At 55.6% G+C, this 16,714-nt stretch overlaps 1 protein-coding gene across 1 annotated transcript; it reads right to left on the bottom strand.

Annotated features, from left to right (window-relative positions):
- Positions 1 to 15,330: 15,330 nt before the first annotated feature.
- LOC146073406 (olfactory receptor 11A1-like) lies at positions 15,331 to 16,161 on the bottom strand. The gene has a single exon (XM_083180583.1). It carries the CDS (start codon positions 16,159 to 16,161, stop codon positions 15,331 to 15,333), a length of 831 nt encoding a protein of 276 aa, XP_083036709.1.
- Between the last annotated feature and the right edge of the window lie 553 nt (positions 16,162 to 16,714).

Genomic DNA, 16,714 nt, shown 5'->3' with positions numbered 1-16,714 from the left:
GCTCTCGCTACAGGTCACACAGGTGCTGTAACCGCCCCACAGTGCAGACAGGAGCACTCGCTACAGGTCACACAGGTGCTGTAACCACCCACAGTGCAGACGGGAGCTCTCGCTACAGGTCACACAGGTGCTGTAACCGCCCACAGTGTAGACAGGAGCTCTCGCTATAGGTCACACAGGTGCTGTAACCGCCCACAGTGCAGACAGGAGCTCTCGCTACAGGTCACACAGGTGCTGTAACCGCCCACAGTGCAGACAAGAGCTCTCACTACAGATCACACAGGTGCTGTAACCGCCCCACAGTGCAGACGGGAGCTCTCGCTACAGGTCACACAGGTGCTGTAACCGCCCACAGTGCAGACGGGAGCTCTCGCTACAGGTCACACAGGTGCTGTAACCGCCCACAGTGCAGACGGGAGCTCTCGCTACAGGTCACACAGGTGCTGTAACCGCCCACAGTGCAGACGGGAGCTCTCGCTACAGGTCACACAGGTGGTGTAACCGCCCCACAGTGCAGACAGGAGGTCTCGCTACGGTCACACAGGTGCTGTAACCTCCCACAGTGCAGACGGGAGCTCTCGCTACAGGTCACACAGGTGCTTTAACCGCCCCACAGTGCAGACGGGAGCTCTCACTACAGGTCACACAGGTGCTGTAACCGCCCCACAGTGCAGACAGGAGCTCTCGCTACAGGTCACACAGGTGCTGTAACCGCCCACAGTGCAGACAGGAGCTCTCGCTACAGGTCACACAGGTGCTGTAACCGCCCACAGTGCAGACGGGAGCTCTCGCTACAGGTCACACAGGTGCTGTAACCGCCCCACAGTGCAGACGGGAGCTCTCACTACAGGTCACACAGGTGCTTTAACCGCCCCACAGTGCAGACGGGAGCTCTCACTACAGGTCACACAGGTGCTGTAACCGCCCCACAGTGCAGACAGGAGCTCTCGCTACAGGTCACACAGGTGCTGTAACCGCCCCACAGTGCAGACGGGAGCTCTCGCTACAGGTCACACAGGTGCTGTAACCGCCCCACAGTGCAGACGGGAGCTCTCGCTACAGGTCACACAGGTGCTGTAACCGCCCACAGTGCAGACGGGAGCTCTCACTACAGGTCACACAGGGGCTGTAACCGCCCCACAGTGCAGACGGGAGCTCTCGCTACAGGTCACACAGGTGCTGTAACCGCCCCACAGTGCAGACGGGAGCTCTCGCAACAAGTCTCACAGGTGCTGTAACCGCCCACAGTGCAGACGGGAGCTCTCGCAACAGGTCACACAGGTGCTGTAACCGCCCCACAGTGCAGACGGGAGCTCTCGCTACAGGTCACACAGGTGCTGTAACCGCCCACAGTGCAGACGGGAGCTCTCGCTACAGGTCACACAGGTGCTGTAACCGCCCACAGTGCAGACGGGAGCTCTCGCTACAGGTCACACAGGTGCTGTAACCACCCCACAGTGCAGACGGGAGCTCTCGCTACAGGTCACACAGGTGCTGTAACCGCCCACAGTACAGACAGGAGCTCTCGCTACAGGTCACACAGGTGCTGTAACTGCCCCACAGTGCAGACGGGAGCTCTCCCTACAGGTCACACAGGTGCTGTAACCGCCCCACAGTGCAGACAGGAGCTCACGCTACAGGTCACACAGGTGCTGTAACCGCCCACAGTGCAGACGGGAGCTCTCGCTACAGGTCACACAGGTGCTGTAACCGCCCCACAGTGCAGACAGGAGCTCTCACTACAGGTCACACAGGGGCTGTAACCGCCCCACAGTGCAGACGGGAGCTCTCACTACAGGTCACACAGGGGCTGTAACCGCCCCACAGTGCAGACGGGAGCTCTCGCTACAGGTCACACAGGTGCTGTAACCGCCCCACAGTGCAGACGGGAGCTCTCGCAACAAGTCTCACAGGTGCTGTAACCGCCCACAGTGCAGACGGGAGCTCTCGCAACAGGTCACACAGGTGCTGTAACCGCCCCACAGTGCAGACGGGAGCTCTCGCTACAGGTCACACAGGTGCTGTAACCGCCCACAGTGCAGACGGGAGCTCTCGCTACAGGTCACACAGGTGCTGTAACCGCCCACAGTGCAGACGGGAGCTCTCGCTACAGGTCACACAGGTGCTGTAACCACCCCACAGTGCAGACGGGAGCTCTCGCTACAGGTCACACAGGTGCTGTAACCGCCCACAGTACAGACAGGAGCTCTCGCTACAGGTCACACAGGTGCTGTAACTGCCCCACAGTGCAGACGGGAGCTCTCCCTACAGGTCACACAGGTGCTGTAACCGCCCCACAGTGCAGACAGGAGCTCACGCTACAGGTCACACAGGTGCTGTAACCGCCCACAGTGCAGACGGGAGCTCTCGCTACAGGTCACACAGGTGCTGTAACCGCCCCACAGTGCAGACGGGAGCTCTCGCTACAGGTCACACAGGTGCTGTAACCGCCCACAGTGCAGACGGGAGCTCTCCCTACAGGTCACACAGGTGCTGTAACCGCCCACAGTGCAGACGGGAGCTCTCGCTACAGGTCACACAGGTGCTGTAACCGCCCACAGTGCAGACAGGAGCTCTCGCTACAGGTCACACAGGTGCTGTAACCGCCCACAGTGCAGACAGGAGCTCTCGCTATAGGTCACACAGGTGCTGTAACCGCCCACAGTGCAGACGGGAGCTCTCGCTACAGGTCACACAGGTGCTGTAACCGCCCACAGTGCAGACGGGAGCTCTCGCTACAGGTCACACAGGTGCTGTAACCGCCCACAGTGCAGACGGGAGCTCTCGCTACAGGTCACACAGGTGCTGTAACCGCCCACAGTGCAGACGGGAGCTCTCGCTACAGGTCACACAGGTGCTGTAACCGCCCACAGTGCAGACGGGAGCTCTCACTACAGGTCACACAGGTGCTGTAACCGCCCACAGTGCAGACAGGAGCTCTCACTACAGGTCACACAGGTGCTGTAACCGCCCACAGTGCAGACAGGAGCTCTCGCTACAGGTCACACAGGTGCTGTAACCGCCCACAGTGCAGACGGGAGCTCTCGCTACAGGTCACACAGGTGCTGTAACCACCCACAGTGCAGACGGGAGCTCTCGCTACAGGTCACACAGGTGCTGTAACCGCCCCACAGTGCAGACAGGAGCTCTCACTACAGGTCACACAGGTGCTGTAACCGCCCACAGTGCAGACAGGAGCTCTCACTACAGGTCACACAGGTGCTGTAACCGCCCACAGTGCAGACAGGAGCTCTCGCTACAGGTCACACAGGTGCTGTAACCGCCCACAGTGCAGACGGGAGCTCTCGCTACAGATCACACAGGTGCTGTAACCTCCCACAGTGCAGACGGGAGCTCTCGCTACAGGTCACACAGGTGCTGTAACCGCCCACAGTGCAGACGGGAGCTCTCGCTACAGGTCACACAGGTGCTGTAACCGCCCACAGTGCAGACGGGAGCTCTCGCTACAGGTCACACAGGTGCTGTAACCGCCCCACAGTGCAGACGGGAGCTCTCGCTACAGGTCACACAGGTGCTGTAATCGCCCCACAGTGCAGACGGGAGCTCTCGCTACAGGTCACACAGGTGCTGTAACCGCCCCACAGTGCAGACGGGAGCTCTCGCTACAGGTCACACAGGTGCTGTAACCGCCCCACAGTGCAGACGGGAGCTCTCGCTACAGGTCACACAGGTGCTGTAACCGCCCACAGTGCAGACGGGAGCTCTCGCTACAGGTCACACAGGTGCTGTAACCGCCCCACAGTGCAGACGGGAGCTCTCGCTACAGGTTACACAGCTGCTGCAACCGCCCACAGTGCAGACAGGAGCTCTCGCTACAGGTCACACAGGTGCTGTAACCGGCCCACAGTGTAGACGGGAGCTCTTGCTACAGGTCACACAGGTGCTGTAACCGCCCACAGTGCAGACAGGAGCTCTCGCTACAGGTCACACAGGTGCTGTAACCGCCCACAGTGCAGGCGGGAGCTCTCGCTACAGGTCACACAGGTGCTGTAACCGCCCCACAGTGCAGACGGGAGCTCTCACTACAGGTCACACAGGTGCTGTAACCGCCCACAGTGCAGACGGGAGCTCTCGCTACAGGTCACACAGGTGCTGTAACCGCCCTACAGTGCAGACGGGAGCTCTCGCTACAGGTCACACAGGTGCTGTAACCGCCCTACAGTGCAGACGGGAGCTCTCGCTACAGGTCACACAGGTGCTGTAACCGCCCACAGTGCAGACGGGAGCTCTCGCTACAGGTCACACAGGTGCTGTAACCGTCCACAGTGCAGACAGGAGCTCTCGCTACAGGTCACACAGGTGCTGTAACCGCCCCACAGTGCAGACGGGAGCTCTCGCTACAGGTCACACAGGTGCTGTAACCGCCCCACAGTGCAGACAGGAGCTCTCACTACAGGTCACACAGGTGCTGTAACCGCCCACAGTGCAGACGGGAGCTCTCGCTACAGGTCACACAGGTGCTGTAACTGCCCCACAGTGCAGACGGGAGCTCTCACTACAGGTCACACAGGTGCTGTAACCGCCCCACAGTGCAGACGGGAGCTCTCGCTACAGGTCACACAGGTGCTCTAACCGCCCACAGTGCAGACGGGAGCTCTCACTACAGGTCACACAGGTGCTGTAACCGCCCCACAGTGCAGACGGGAGCTCTCGCTACAGGTCACACAGGTGCTGTAACCGCCCCACAGTGCAGACAGGAGCTCTCGCTACAGATCACACAGGTGCTGTAACCGCCCACAGTGCAGACGGGAGCTCTCCCTACAGGTCACACAGGTGCTGTAACCGCCCACAGTGCAGACGGGAGCTCCCGCTACAGGTCACACAGGTGCTGTAACCTCCCACAGTGCAGACGGGAGCTCTCACTACAGGTCACACAGGTGCTGTAACCTCCCACAGTGCAGACGGGAGCTCTCGCTACAGGTCACACAGGTGCTGTAACCGCCCACAGTGCAGACGGGAGCTCTCACTACAGGTCACACAGGTGCTGTAACCGCCCACAGTGCAGACGGGAGCTCTCGCTACAGGTCACACAGGTGCTGTAACCGCCCCACAGTGCAGACGGGAGCTCTCGCTACAGGTCACACAGGTGCTGTAACCGCCCCACAGTGCAGACGGGAGCTCTCGCTACAGGTCACACAGGTGCTGTAATCGCCCCACAGTGCAGACGGGAGCTCTCGCTACAGGTCACACAGGTGCTGTAACCGCCCCACAGTGCAGACGGGAGCTCTCGCTACAGGTCACACAGGTGCTGTAACCGCCCACAGTGCAGACGGGAGCTCTCACTACAGGTCACACAGGTGCTGTAACCGCCCACAGTGCAGACAGGAGCTCTCACTACAGGTCACACAGGTGCTGTAACCGCCCACAGTGCAGACAGGAGCTCTCACTACAGGTCACACAGGTGCTGTAACCGCCCCACAGTGCAGACGGGAGCTCTCGCTATAGGTCACACAGGTGCTGTAACCGCCCACAGTGCAGACAGGAGCTCTCGCTACAGGTCACACAGGTGCTGTAACCGCCCACAGTGCAGAGGGGAGCTCTCGCTACAGGTCACACAGGTGCTGTAACCGCCCCACAGTGCAGACAGGAGCACTCGCTACAGGTCACACAGGTGCTGTAACCACCCACAGTGCAGACGGGAGCTCTCGCTACAGGTCACACAGGTGCTGTAACCGCCCACAGTGTAGACAGGAGCTCTCGCTATAGGTCACACAGGTGCTGTAACCGCCCACAGTGCAGACAGGAGCTCTCGCTACAGGTCACACAGGTGCTGTAACCGCCCACAGTGCAGACAAGAGCTCTCACTACAGATCACACAGGTGCTGTAACCGCCCCACAGTGCAGACGGGAGCTCTCGCTACAGGTCACACAGGTGCTGTAACCGCCCACAGTGCAGACGGGAGCTCTCGCTACAGGTCACACAGGTGCTGTAACCGCCCACAGTGCAGACGGGAGCTCTCGCTACAGGTCACACAGGTGCTGTAACCGCCCACAGTGCAGACGGGAGCTCTCGCTACAGGTCACACAGGTGGTGTAACCGCCCCACAGTGCAGACAGGAGGTCTCGCTACGGTCACACAGGTGCTGTAACCTCCCACAGTGCAGACGGGAGCTCTCGCTACAGGTCACACAGGTGCTTTAACCGCCCCACAGTGCAGACGGGAGCTCTCACTACAGGTCACACAGGTGCTGTAACCGCCCCACAGTGCAGACAGGAGCTCTCGCTACAGGTCACACAGGTGCTGTAACCGCCCACAGTGCAGACAGGAGCTCTCGCTACAGGTCACACAGGTGCTGTAACCGCCCACAGTGCAGACGGGAGCTCTCGCTACAGGTCACACAGGTGCTGTAACCGCCCCACAGTGCAGACGGGAGCTCTCACTACAGGTCACACAGGTGCTTTAACCGCCCCACAGTGCAGACGGGAGCTCTCACTACAGGTCACACAGGTGCTGTAACCGCCCCACAGTGCAGACAGGAGCTCTCGCTACAGGTCACACAGGTGCTGTAACCGCCCCACAGTGCAGACAGGAGCTCTCCCTACAGGTCACACAGGTGCTGTAACCGCCAGCAGTGCAGACAGGAGCTCTCACTACAGGTCACACAGGTGCTGTAACCGCCCCACAGTGCAGACAGGAGCTCTCGCTACGGTCACACAGGTGCTGTAACCTCCCACAGTGCAGACGGGAGCTCTCGCTACAGGTCACACAGGTGCTTTAACCGCCCCACAGTGCAGACGGGAGCTCTCACTACAGGTCACACAGGTGCTGTAACCGCCCCACAGTGCAGACAGGAGCTCTCCCTACAGGTCACACAGGTGCTGTAACCGCCCCACAGTGCAGACAGGAGCTCTCGCTACAGGTCACACAGGTGCTGTAACCGCCAGCAGTGCAGACAGGAGCTCTCACTACAGGTCACACAGGTGCTGTAACCGCCCCACAGTGCAGACAGGAGCTCTCGCTACGGTCACACAGGTGCTGTAATCTCCCACAGTGCAGACGGGAGCTCTCGCTACAGGTCACACAGGTGCTGTAACCGCTCCACAGTGCAGACGGGAGCTCTCGCTACAGGTCACACAGGTGCTGTAACCGCCCACAGTGCAGACGGGAGCTCTCACTACAGGTCACACAGGTGCTGTAACCGTCCCACAGTGCCGACGGGAGCTCTCGCTACAGGTCACACAGGTGCTGTAACCGCCCCACAGTGCAGACAGGAGCTCTCGCTACAGGTCACACAGGTGCTGTAACCGCCACACAGTGCAGACGGGAGCTCTCGCTACAGGTCACACAGGTGCTGTAACCGCCCCACAGTGCAGACGGGAGTCTCGCTACAGGACACACAGGTGCTGTAACCGCCCACAGTGCAGACGGGAGCTCTCGCTACAGGTCACACAGGTGCTGTAACCGCCCCACAGTGCAGACAGGAGCTCTCGCTACAGGTCACACAGGTGCTGTAACCGCCCCACAGTGCAGACAGGAGCTCTCGCTACAGGTCACACAGGTGCTGTAACCGCCCCACAGTGCAGACGGGAGCTCTCGCTACAGGTCACACAGGTGCTGTAACCGCCCACAGTGCAGACGGGAGCTCTCACTACAGGTCACACAGGTGCTGTAGCCGCCCCTCAGTGCAGACGGGAGCTCTCACTACAGGTCACACAGGTGCTGTAACCGCCCACAGTGCAGACGGGAGCTCTCACTACAGGTCACACAGGTGCTGTAACCGCCCACAGTGCAGACGGGAGCTCTCGCTACAGGTCACACAGGTGCTGTAACCGCCCACAGTGCAGACGGGAGCTCTCACTACAGGTCACACAGGTGCTGTAACCGCCCCACAGTGCAGACAGGAGCTCTCGCTACAGGTCACACAGGTGCTGTAACCGCCACACAGTGCAGACGGGAGCTCTCGCTACAGGTCACACAGGTGCTGTAACCGCCCCACAGTGCAGACGGGAGTCTCGCTACAGGACACACAGGTGCTGTAACCGCCCACAGTGCAGACGGGAGCTCTCGCTACAGGTCACACAGGTGCTGTAACCGCCCCACAGTGCAGACAGGAGCTCTCGCTACAGGTCACACAGGTGCTGTAACCGCCCCACAGTGCAGACGGGAGCTCTCGCTACAGGTCACACAGGTGCTGTAACCGCCCACAGTGCAGACGGGAGCTCTCACTACAGGTCACACAGGTGCTGTAGCCGCCCCTCAGTGCAGACGGGAGCTCTCACTACAGGTCACACAGGTGCTGTAACCGCCCACAGTGCAGACGGGAGCTCTCACTACAGGTCACACAGGTGCTGTAACCGCCCACAGTGCAGACGGGAGCTCTCACTACAGGTCACACAGGTGCTGTAACCGCCCACAGTGCAGACGGGAGCTCTCACTACAGGTCACACAGGTGCTGTAACCGCCTACAGTGCAGACGGGAGCTCTCGCTACAGGTCACACAGGTGCTGTAACCGCCCACAGTGCAGACAGGAGCTCTCGCTACAGGTCACACAGGTGCTGTAACCTCCCCACAGTGCAGACGGGAGCTCTCGCTACAGGTCACACAGGTGCTGTAACCGCCCCACAGTGCAGACAGGAGCTCTCGCTACAGGTCATACAGGTGCTGTAACCGCTCACAGTGCAGACAGGAGCTCTCGCTACAGGTCACACAGGTGTTGTAACCGCCCACAGTGCAGACGGGAGATCTCGCTACAGGTCACACAGGTGCTGTAACCGCCCACAGTGCAGACGGGAGCTCTCGCTACAGGTCACACAGGTGCTGTAACCGCCCACAGTGCAGACAGGGGCTCTCGCTACAGGTCACACAGGTGCTGTAACCGCCCACAGTGCAGACAGGGGCTCTCGCTACAGGTCACACAGGTGCTGTAACCGCCCACAGTGCAGACAGGAGCTCTCGCTACAGGTCACACAGGGGCTGTAACCGCCCCACAGTGCAGACAGGAGCTCTCGCTACAGTTCACACAGGTGCTGTAACCGCCCACAGTGCAGACAGGAGCTCTCACTACAGGTCACACAGGTGCTGTAACCGCCCACAGTGCAGACGGGAGCTCTCACTACAGGTCACACAGGTGCTGTAACCGTCCCACAGTGCCGACGGGAGCTCTCGCTACAGGTCACACAGGTGCTGTAACCGCCCCACAGTGCAGACAGGAGCTCTCGCTACAGGTCACACAGGTGCTGTAACCGCCCCACAGTGCAGACAGGAGCTCTCACTACAGGTCACACAGGTGCTGTAGCCGCCCCTCAGTGCAGACGGGAGCTCTCACTACAGGTCACACAGGTGCTGTAACCACCCCACAGTGCAGACGGGAGCTCTCACTACAGGTCACACAGGTGCTGTAACCGCCCACAGTGCAGACAGGAGCTCTCACTACAGGTCACACAGGTGCTGTAACCGCCCACAGTGCAGATGGGAGCTCTCACTACAGGTCACACAGGTGCTGTAACCGCCCCACAGTGTAGACGGGAGCTCTCGCTACAGGTCACACAGGTGCTGTAACCGCCCACAGTGCAGACGGGAGCTCTCGCTAGAGGTCACACAGGTGCTGTAACCGCCCACAGTGCAGACGGGAGCTCTCACTACAGGTCACACAGGTGCTGTAACCGCCCCACAGTGCAGACGGGAGCTCTCGCTACAGGTCACACAGGTGCTGTAACCGCCACACAGTGCAGACGGGAGCTCTCGCTACAGGTCACACAGGTGCTGTAACCGCCCCACAGTGCAGACGGGAGTCTCGCTACAGGACACACAGGTGCTGTAACCGCCCACAGTGCAGACGGGAGCTCTCGCTACAGGTCACACAGGTGCTGTAACCGCCCCACAGTGCAGACAGGAGCTCTCGCTACAGGTCACACAGGTGCTGTAACCGCCCCACAGTGCAGACAGTAGCTCTCACTACAGGTCACACAGGTGCTGTAGCCGCCCCTCAGTGCAGACGGGAGCTCTCACTACAGGTCACACAGGTGCTGTAACCGCCCACAGTGCAGACGGGAGCTCTCACTACAGGTCACACAGGTGCTGTAACCGCCCACAGTGCAGACGGGAGCTCTCGCTACAGGTCACACAGGTGCTGTAACCGCCCCACAGTGCAGACGGGAGCTCTCGCTACAGGTCACACAGGTGCTGTAACCGCCTACAGTGCAGACGGGAGCTCTCGCTACAGGTCACACAGGTGCTGTAACCGCCCACAGTGCAGACAGGAGCTCTCGCTACAGGTCACACAGGTGCTGTAACCTCCCCACAGTGCAGACGGGAGCTCTCGCTACAGGTCACACAGGTGCTGTAACCGCCCCACAGTGCAGACAGGAGCTCTCGCTACAGGTCACACAGGTGCTGTAACCGCTCACAGTGCAGACAGGAGCTCTCGCTACAGGTCACACAGGTGTTGTAACCGCCCACAGTGCAGACGGGAGATCTCGCTACAGGTCACACAGGTGCTGTAACCGCCCACAGTGCAGACGGGAGCTCTCGCTACAGGTCACACAGGTGCTGTAACCGCCCACAGTGCAGACAGGGGCTCTCGCTACAGGTCACACAGGTGCTGTAACCGCCCACAGTGCAGACAGGGGCTCTCGCTACAGGTCACACAGGTGCTGTAACCGCCCACAGTGCAGACAGGAGCTCTCGCTACAGGTCACACAGGGGCTGTAACCGCCCCACAGTGCAGACAGGAGCTCTCGCTACAGTTCACACAGGTGCTGTAACCGCCCACAGTGCAGACAGGAGCTCTCACTACAGGTCACACAGGTGCTGTAACCGCCCACAGTGCAGACGGGAGCTCTCACTACAGGTCACACAGGTGCTGTAACCGCCCACAGTGCAGACGGGAGCTCTCGCTACATGTCACACAGGTGCTGTAACCGCCCACAGTGCAGACGGGAGCTCTCGCTACAGGTCACACAGGTGCTGTAACCGCCCACAGTGCAGACGGGAGCTCTCGCTACAGGTCACACAGGTGCTGTAACCGCCCCACAGTGCAGACAGGAGCTCTCTCTACAGGTCACACAGGTGCTGTAACCGCCCACAGTGCAGACAGGAGCTCTCGCTACAGGTCACACAGGTGCTGTAACCGCCCCACAGTGCAGACGGGAGCTCTCGCTACAGGTCACACAGGTGCTGTAACCACCCCACAGTGCAGACGGGAGCTCTCGCTACAGGTCACACAGGTGCTGTAACCGCCCCACAGTGCAGACGGAAGCTCTCGCTACAGGTCACACAGGTGCTGTAACCGCCCCACAGTGCAGACGGGAGCTCTCGCTACAGGTCACACAGGTGCTGTAACCGCCCCACAGTGCAGACGGGAGCTCTCGCTACAGGTCACACAGGTGCTGTAACCGCCCCACAGTGCAGACGGGAGCTCTCGCTACAGGTCACACAGGTGCTGTAACCGCCCCACAGTGCAGACGGGAGCTCTCGCTACAGGTCACACAGGTGCTGTAACCGCCCCACAGTGCAGACGGGAGCTCTCGCTACAGGTCACACAGGTGCTGTAACCGCCCACAGTGCAGACAGGAGCTCTCACTACAGGTCACACAGGTGCTGTAACCGCCCCACAGTGCAGACGGGAGCTCTCGCTACAGGTCACACAGGTGCTGTAACCTCCCCACAGTGCAGACGGGAGCTCTCGCTACAGGTCACACAGGTGCTGTAACCGCCCCACAGTGCAGACGGGAGCTCTCGCTACAGGTCACACAGGTGCTGTAACCTCCCCACAGTGCAGACGGGAGCTCTCGCTACAGGTCACACAGGTGCTGTAACCGCCCCACAGTGCAGACAGGAGCTCTCGCTACAGGTCACACAGGTGCTTTAACCGCCCCACATTGCAGACAGGAGCTCTCACTACAGGTCACACAGGTGCTGTAACCGCCCACAGTGCAGACAGGAGCTCTCACTACAGGTCACACAGGTGCTGTAACCGCCCCACAGTGCAGACAGGAGCTCTCGCTACAGGTCACACAGGTGCTGTAACCGCCCACAGTGCAGACGGGAGCTCTCGCTACAGGTCACACAGGTGCTGTAACCGCCCACAGTGCAGACAGGAGCTCTCACTACAGGTCACACAGGTGCTGTAACCGCCCCACAGTGCAGACGGGAGCTCTCGCTACAGGTCACACAGGTGCTGTAACTGCCTCACAGTGCAGACAGAAGCTCTCACTACAGGTCACACAGGTGCTGTAACCGCCCACAGTGCAGACGGGAGCTCTCGCTACAGGTCACACAGGTGCTGTAACCGCCCCACAGTGCAGACAGGAGCTCTCACTACAGGTCACACAGGTGCTGTAACCGCCCACAGTGCAGACCGGAGCTCTCACTACAGGTCACACAGGTGCTGTAACCGCCCCACAGTGCAGACAGAATCTCTCACTACAGGTCACACAGGTGCTGTAACTGCCCCAAAGTGCAGACAGGAGCTCTTATAGTCAAGATTTCACCTGTAGATATTGCCCTATATTCGTCAAAAGGTTTCTTTTAGGTGTCCTCTTAGATGGATAGAAGGTTCCAGGGTCAATCCAAAGGAATTTTTTAGAAATACTTTATTCCAAAAAACACCATACAGATAAAAAAGCAGAATAAAAACAAAGAAGGCTTCTTGTATCCATGTCTGGTAGACCAAAAATCCACAGCTCACCCGGGATAAGCGGTGGTGGGTCCCCTGAGATGGCAACACAGGTGACCTTGAAAAAGGGCTGCAAAAGCCCAAAATGTGTTGGTGCTGTGGAGGCTGGTGTTCTTGACTTGTGTTGCCATCTCAGGGAACCCACCACCGCTTATCCCTGGTGAGCTGTGGATTTTGGTCTACCAGACATGGATGCAAGACACCTCCTTTGTCTTTATTCTGCTTTTTTATCTGTATGGTGTTTTTTGGAATAAAGTATTTAAAAAAAATTCCTTTGGATTGACCCTGGATCCTTCTATCCATCTAAGAGGACACCTAAAAGATACCTTTTGACGAACACAGGGCAATATCTGCAGGTGAGATCTTGACTATATGGGGAATGGAGATATGGAAAAGTGAACAAAGAACGTAAAGATACCTTTATGTGCCTACAGGGTCTTGTATCAAGTTCAGTTATATGATCTAGTTATCAGATGTGGATCTCTACATAAGGGAGGAAGGAAGTTGATGACTGCTTTCTCCATTTGGGGTGCTTCCTACCCAATATTGTGAACTGTCAACACCATTTTTTGGTTGGTAGAATAAGACAGCGCCGTTGAAGATACCCATTTCTGTCCATTGTTTGCATTGTTTGATGATTGGTAATCCCTTGGGTTTTTTCTGTGCTGCAGTCTTGGGGTGCGGTAATATTCTCCCAAAGTCTCTTCACCACTCTCATCTTCCCCCTCAGCCCACTTGCCTTCCCTTCTCATTCTCCGTCCCTGATTTAGCAAATTCTACACATCTAAAATGGACTCCATCAGGATGACTATCAGTGATAGGGTTGATATTACTTAAGTAACCAGTCATTAGGTTGACCACTATAGACATAAATTAGGTCAAACGTTTTCATGTTGTCCTTTTCCATGTTGACCTAATGCTTGTGTCGACCTAACGACCATGTTGACCTAATTCATGTAGACCTATTTCTCAAGACTTTCAAACTATAGTGGTCTACCAAAGGACTCTAACTACTGCTTGGAGACCTAATGACCACATCCCTATCAGGACATCACATACCAGCAGAATGTCAACAAGTCCCCTGTCCATCTTGACTTTACTTTCCCATGTGTCTGGTGATGAAGTCAGAGACCTCATCCAACCCTATCCCACTTCCCAATTGTACCCAATCTGCCTCCTCTACTACCTCACTCTTTCTGCCCCCCCCCCCCCCCCGGACCTCTCCTGTTCTCCATCTATATGTACTCAATTTTGTGAGGTCATCAGCTATTTTAACCTCCAATATCTTCTATTCTGCTGATGATATTTGGATCTACTTTTCCTTCACTGACATTTCCCCTTCTCTTCTCTCTCGTATCTCCAACTATGGGGTACATTTACTAAAGCTTCTTAAAAAGAAGAGAGATGATGATGCAACTAATAAGATTCTGTCTATCATTTTCTAGAGAAATTATAAAAACAGATCGAATAATGTTCCCACCCACCTTCAAAACCACACTTTCTACAATTTAGTTGTCTTTTGACAGCACAACTATTGCCCACATGTGCACGGTCTTGGAGGTATCCTTTACACCTTCCCCAACTTCATACCACACGTTCAGTACCTATTGCAGTCCTTCTGTTTCTAGCTCAAGAATGTTTCCAGGATAAGGACCCTCATCCACTCAATGGTCATCTCGAGCTTGGACTACTGTGACCTCCTCCTGTCTGGCTTTCATGACTGCCACCTGTCTTCACTCTAATCCATCCTCAATACTACTGCCCAGCTCATCTTCCTCTACAAACATTCAATGTCACCTCTTCCTCTTACAAGTCCTACCTTTTTTCACTTTCCCCTTCAGAACCCAAATCCAGCTGTTAACACTCCCTTACAAAGCTCTAACCCACTTCTGTCCCATTTATTACCTCATCTCCCTTCAGACTCCTGCTCATTATCATCGCTCCACAAATAAATGCTGCCTGTCAACTGGGTACATCCTCCTACTCCAAACTCCAAGATTTTGCCTGTGCTGCTCCTTACTGTACTTCTAGAATTTTCTGCCCTTACTTATGAGAGACTCCACAAAACTTCACATGGGCTCTTAAGACCCAATTCTAACGCTATATTCCATGAACACTGTCTAACCCATCTGTGTCACTCCTGTCTATCTGCCCCTCCCCTTTAGAATTTAATCTTTTACAAACAGGGCCCTCTCCCATTGTGTGCTTTGTGTTTCCTGACTTATACTATCATCTACTTAATGCTCCCTACAATGGCACCTAATTCTTGGTTTATGCTACAAGTGCTTAAAGTTTTTGTGTGTTATTACCACTGAAGCAGCAATCGGAGTAAAACATATGTGGTTCTTTCAAATAACACAAAACAAAGAACAACTAGTTCAGTAGCAAGTAAAGGAGCAAGGGCGGAAAGGAGGAATATCTAACACAAATCAGTACAAATCCACTGGGAGGACAAAAACTACTCTCCAGTTTTTTTGTGCAATACAAAAATATGTAAAGCTCTTCTTGGCCCTCAATGATGGTTGTAAGCTAGTCATGTCTTGGGTTACCCTTCTCGGGAGTGCAAACAACTTAATGTGAATGCAAACTATTGTAAAAAGATGGGGAAGTACCACAAAACTTTTTGAATTGTTATTTTTTACTGATCTTTATATTATTATATAATATATATTTTATAGCTTTCCAAGATGATTACTGCAAATTGTTATGTTTAGTTTTTGTCAGAATATCATTCTCTATGATGACTCTAATTTCTTTGCTCCTCAAGCTGTAGATGATTGGGTTAAACAGGGGCGTTATTACAATGTACAAAAGGGCGATAAACTTGTTCACAGTCACGGAACGTCCATTAGCTGGGACCACGTAAATAATGATCAGAGTTCCATAGTACATGGTCACCACAGAGAGGTGGGAGCTACATGTGGAGAACGTCTTCTTCCTGCCAGTTGTAGAGGAGATCCCGAAAATAGTTATGAATACACAGATGTAACTAATACAAATTAAGATAAATGGGATGACCGCTATAGGAATACTATCAATCAAAATCTCTAACTGTAGGGCATGGGTGTTAGAGCATGATAGTTGAACAAAAGGACCAATGTCACAGAAAAAATGGTCAATGATGTTGGGTCCACAGAACTGAAGTTGGCACAGGAAACCTAGATTAATCTGGGTGATGATTAACCCAAACACCCAGCAATAGATAACCAGGGAATGTTGTAGTTTGTTGCTCATGATGGAGGTATAACGCAGAGGGCTACATATGGCCAGGTACCGGTCATAAGACATGACTGCGAGGAGGTGACATTCCGTTGTCCCTACAGCACAATAAATAGTAGCCTGTGTTATACAGCCTATGACGGAGATTGTGGCTCCTTCCAACCATATCACACGTAACATGTTGGGGATAATAACAGTCAGGAACACAACCTCATTGCATGACAACTGCTGGAGGAAGAAATACATGGGAGATTGCAGTTGTGGCTTGGTGGACACCAATACGATGATCATAGAGTTTATCATGAGTGTCATAATGTAAACAATCAGTATTAATAGAAAAAAAATAACGGCATTGAAACCAATAATCTGTGGGAAACCCAATAGTAAGAATTTGTGGACTTCTGTGTGGTTATCCATAATTATTCAGTGTTTATCTGAAAATTAATAAATTATACGTTATTTAGATACTATTAAATTCAATGTATTATAAGATTTATAAGAGTAGTAATTTCCAGTACAATCATGTAAAATATCCAGACACTTTCGGATTTAGGCCCTCTGATCTCACTACAAATTTGTTCTCAAAATGGGCAAAACCAGGGCCCTTATTCTGGTTGGTGCGGTCGAGCCGCATATGCGGCTCCGACCGCACCAGACGAATCCCCGCCTACAAGACGGATCGGCACGGCCGTCCGTACACGGACGGCTGCCGATCCGCATGAAAATGGCGGGGCGTACGCCTCCACCATGTTGGGAGCTGCCCCCTGCATTCGATGGTCGATGACCATCGAAGGCAGGGCCGCACGCTCCCCCCGCTCACGCAAGCTTAGAGCACACGGACAATCGTCCGTGTGAA

The sequence above is a fragment of the Crinia signifera genome, chromosome 4 (genome assembly GCF_055691185.1).
Source record: "Crinia signifera chromosome 4, ASM5569118v1, whole genome shotgun sequence".
NCBI classification, from domain to species: Eukaryota; Metazoa; Chordata; class Amphibia; order Anura; family Myobatrachidae; genus Crinia; species Crinia signifera.
The sequence above is the reverse complement of the archived record's forward strand: the minus strand, read 5'-3'. Positions and strand labels throughout refer to the sequence as shown.

Coding starts and splice junctions, on each gene's coding strand:
- LOC146073406 (XM_083180583.1), bottom strand. CDS start 16,161: ATGATAAACTCTATGATCATCGTATTGGTGTCCACCAAGCCACAACTG.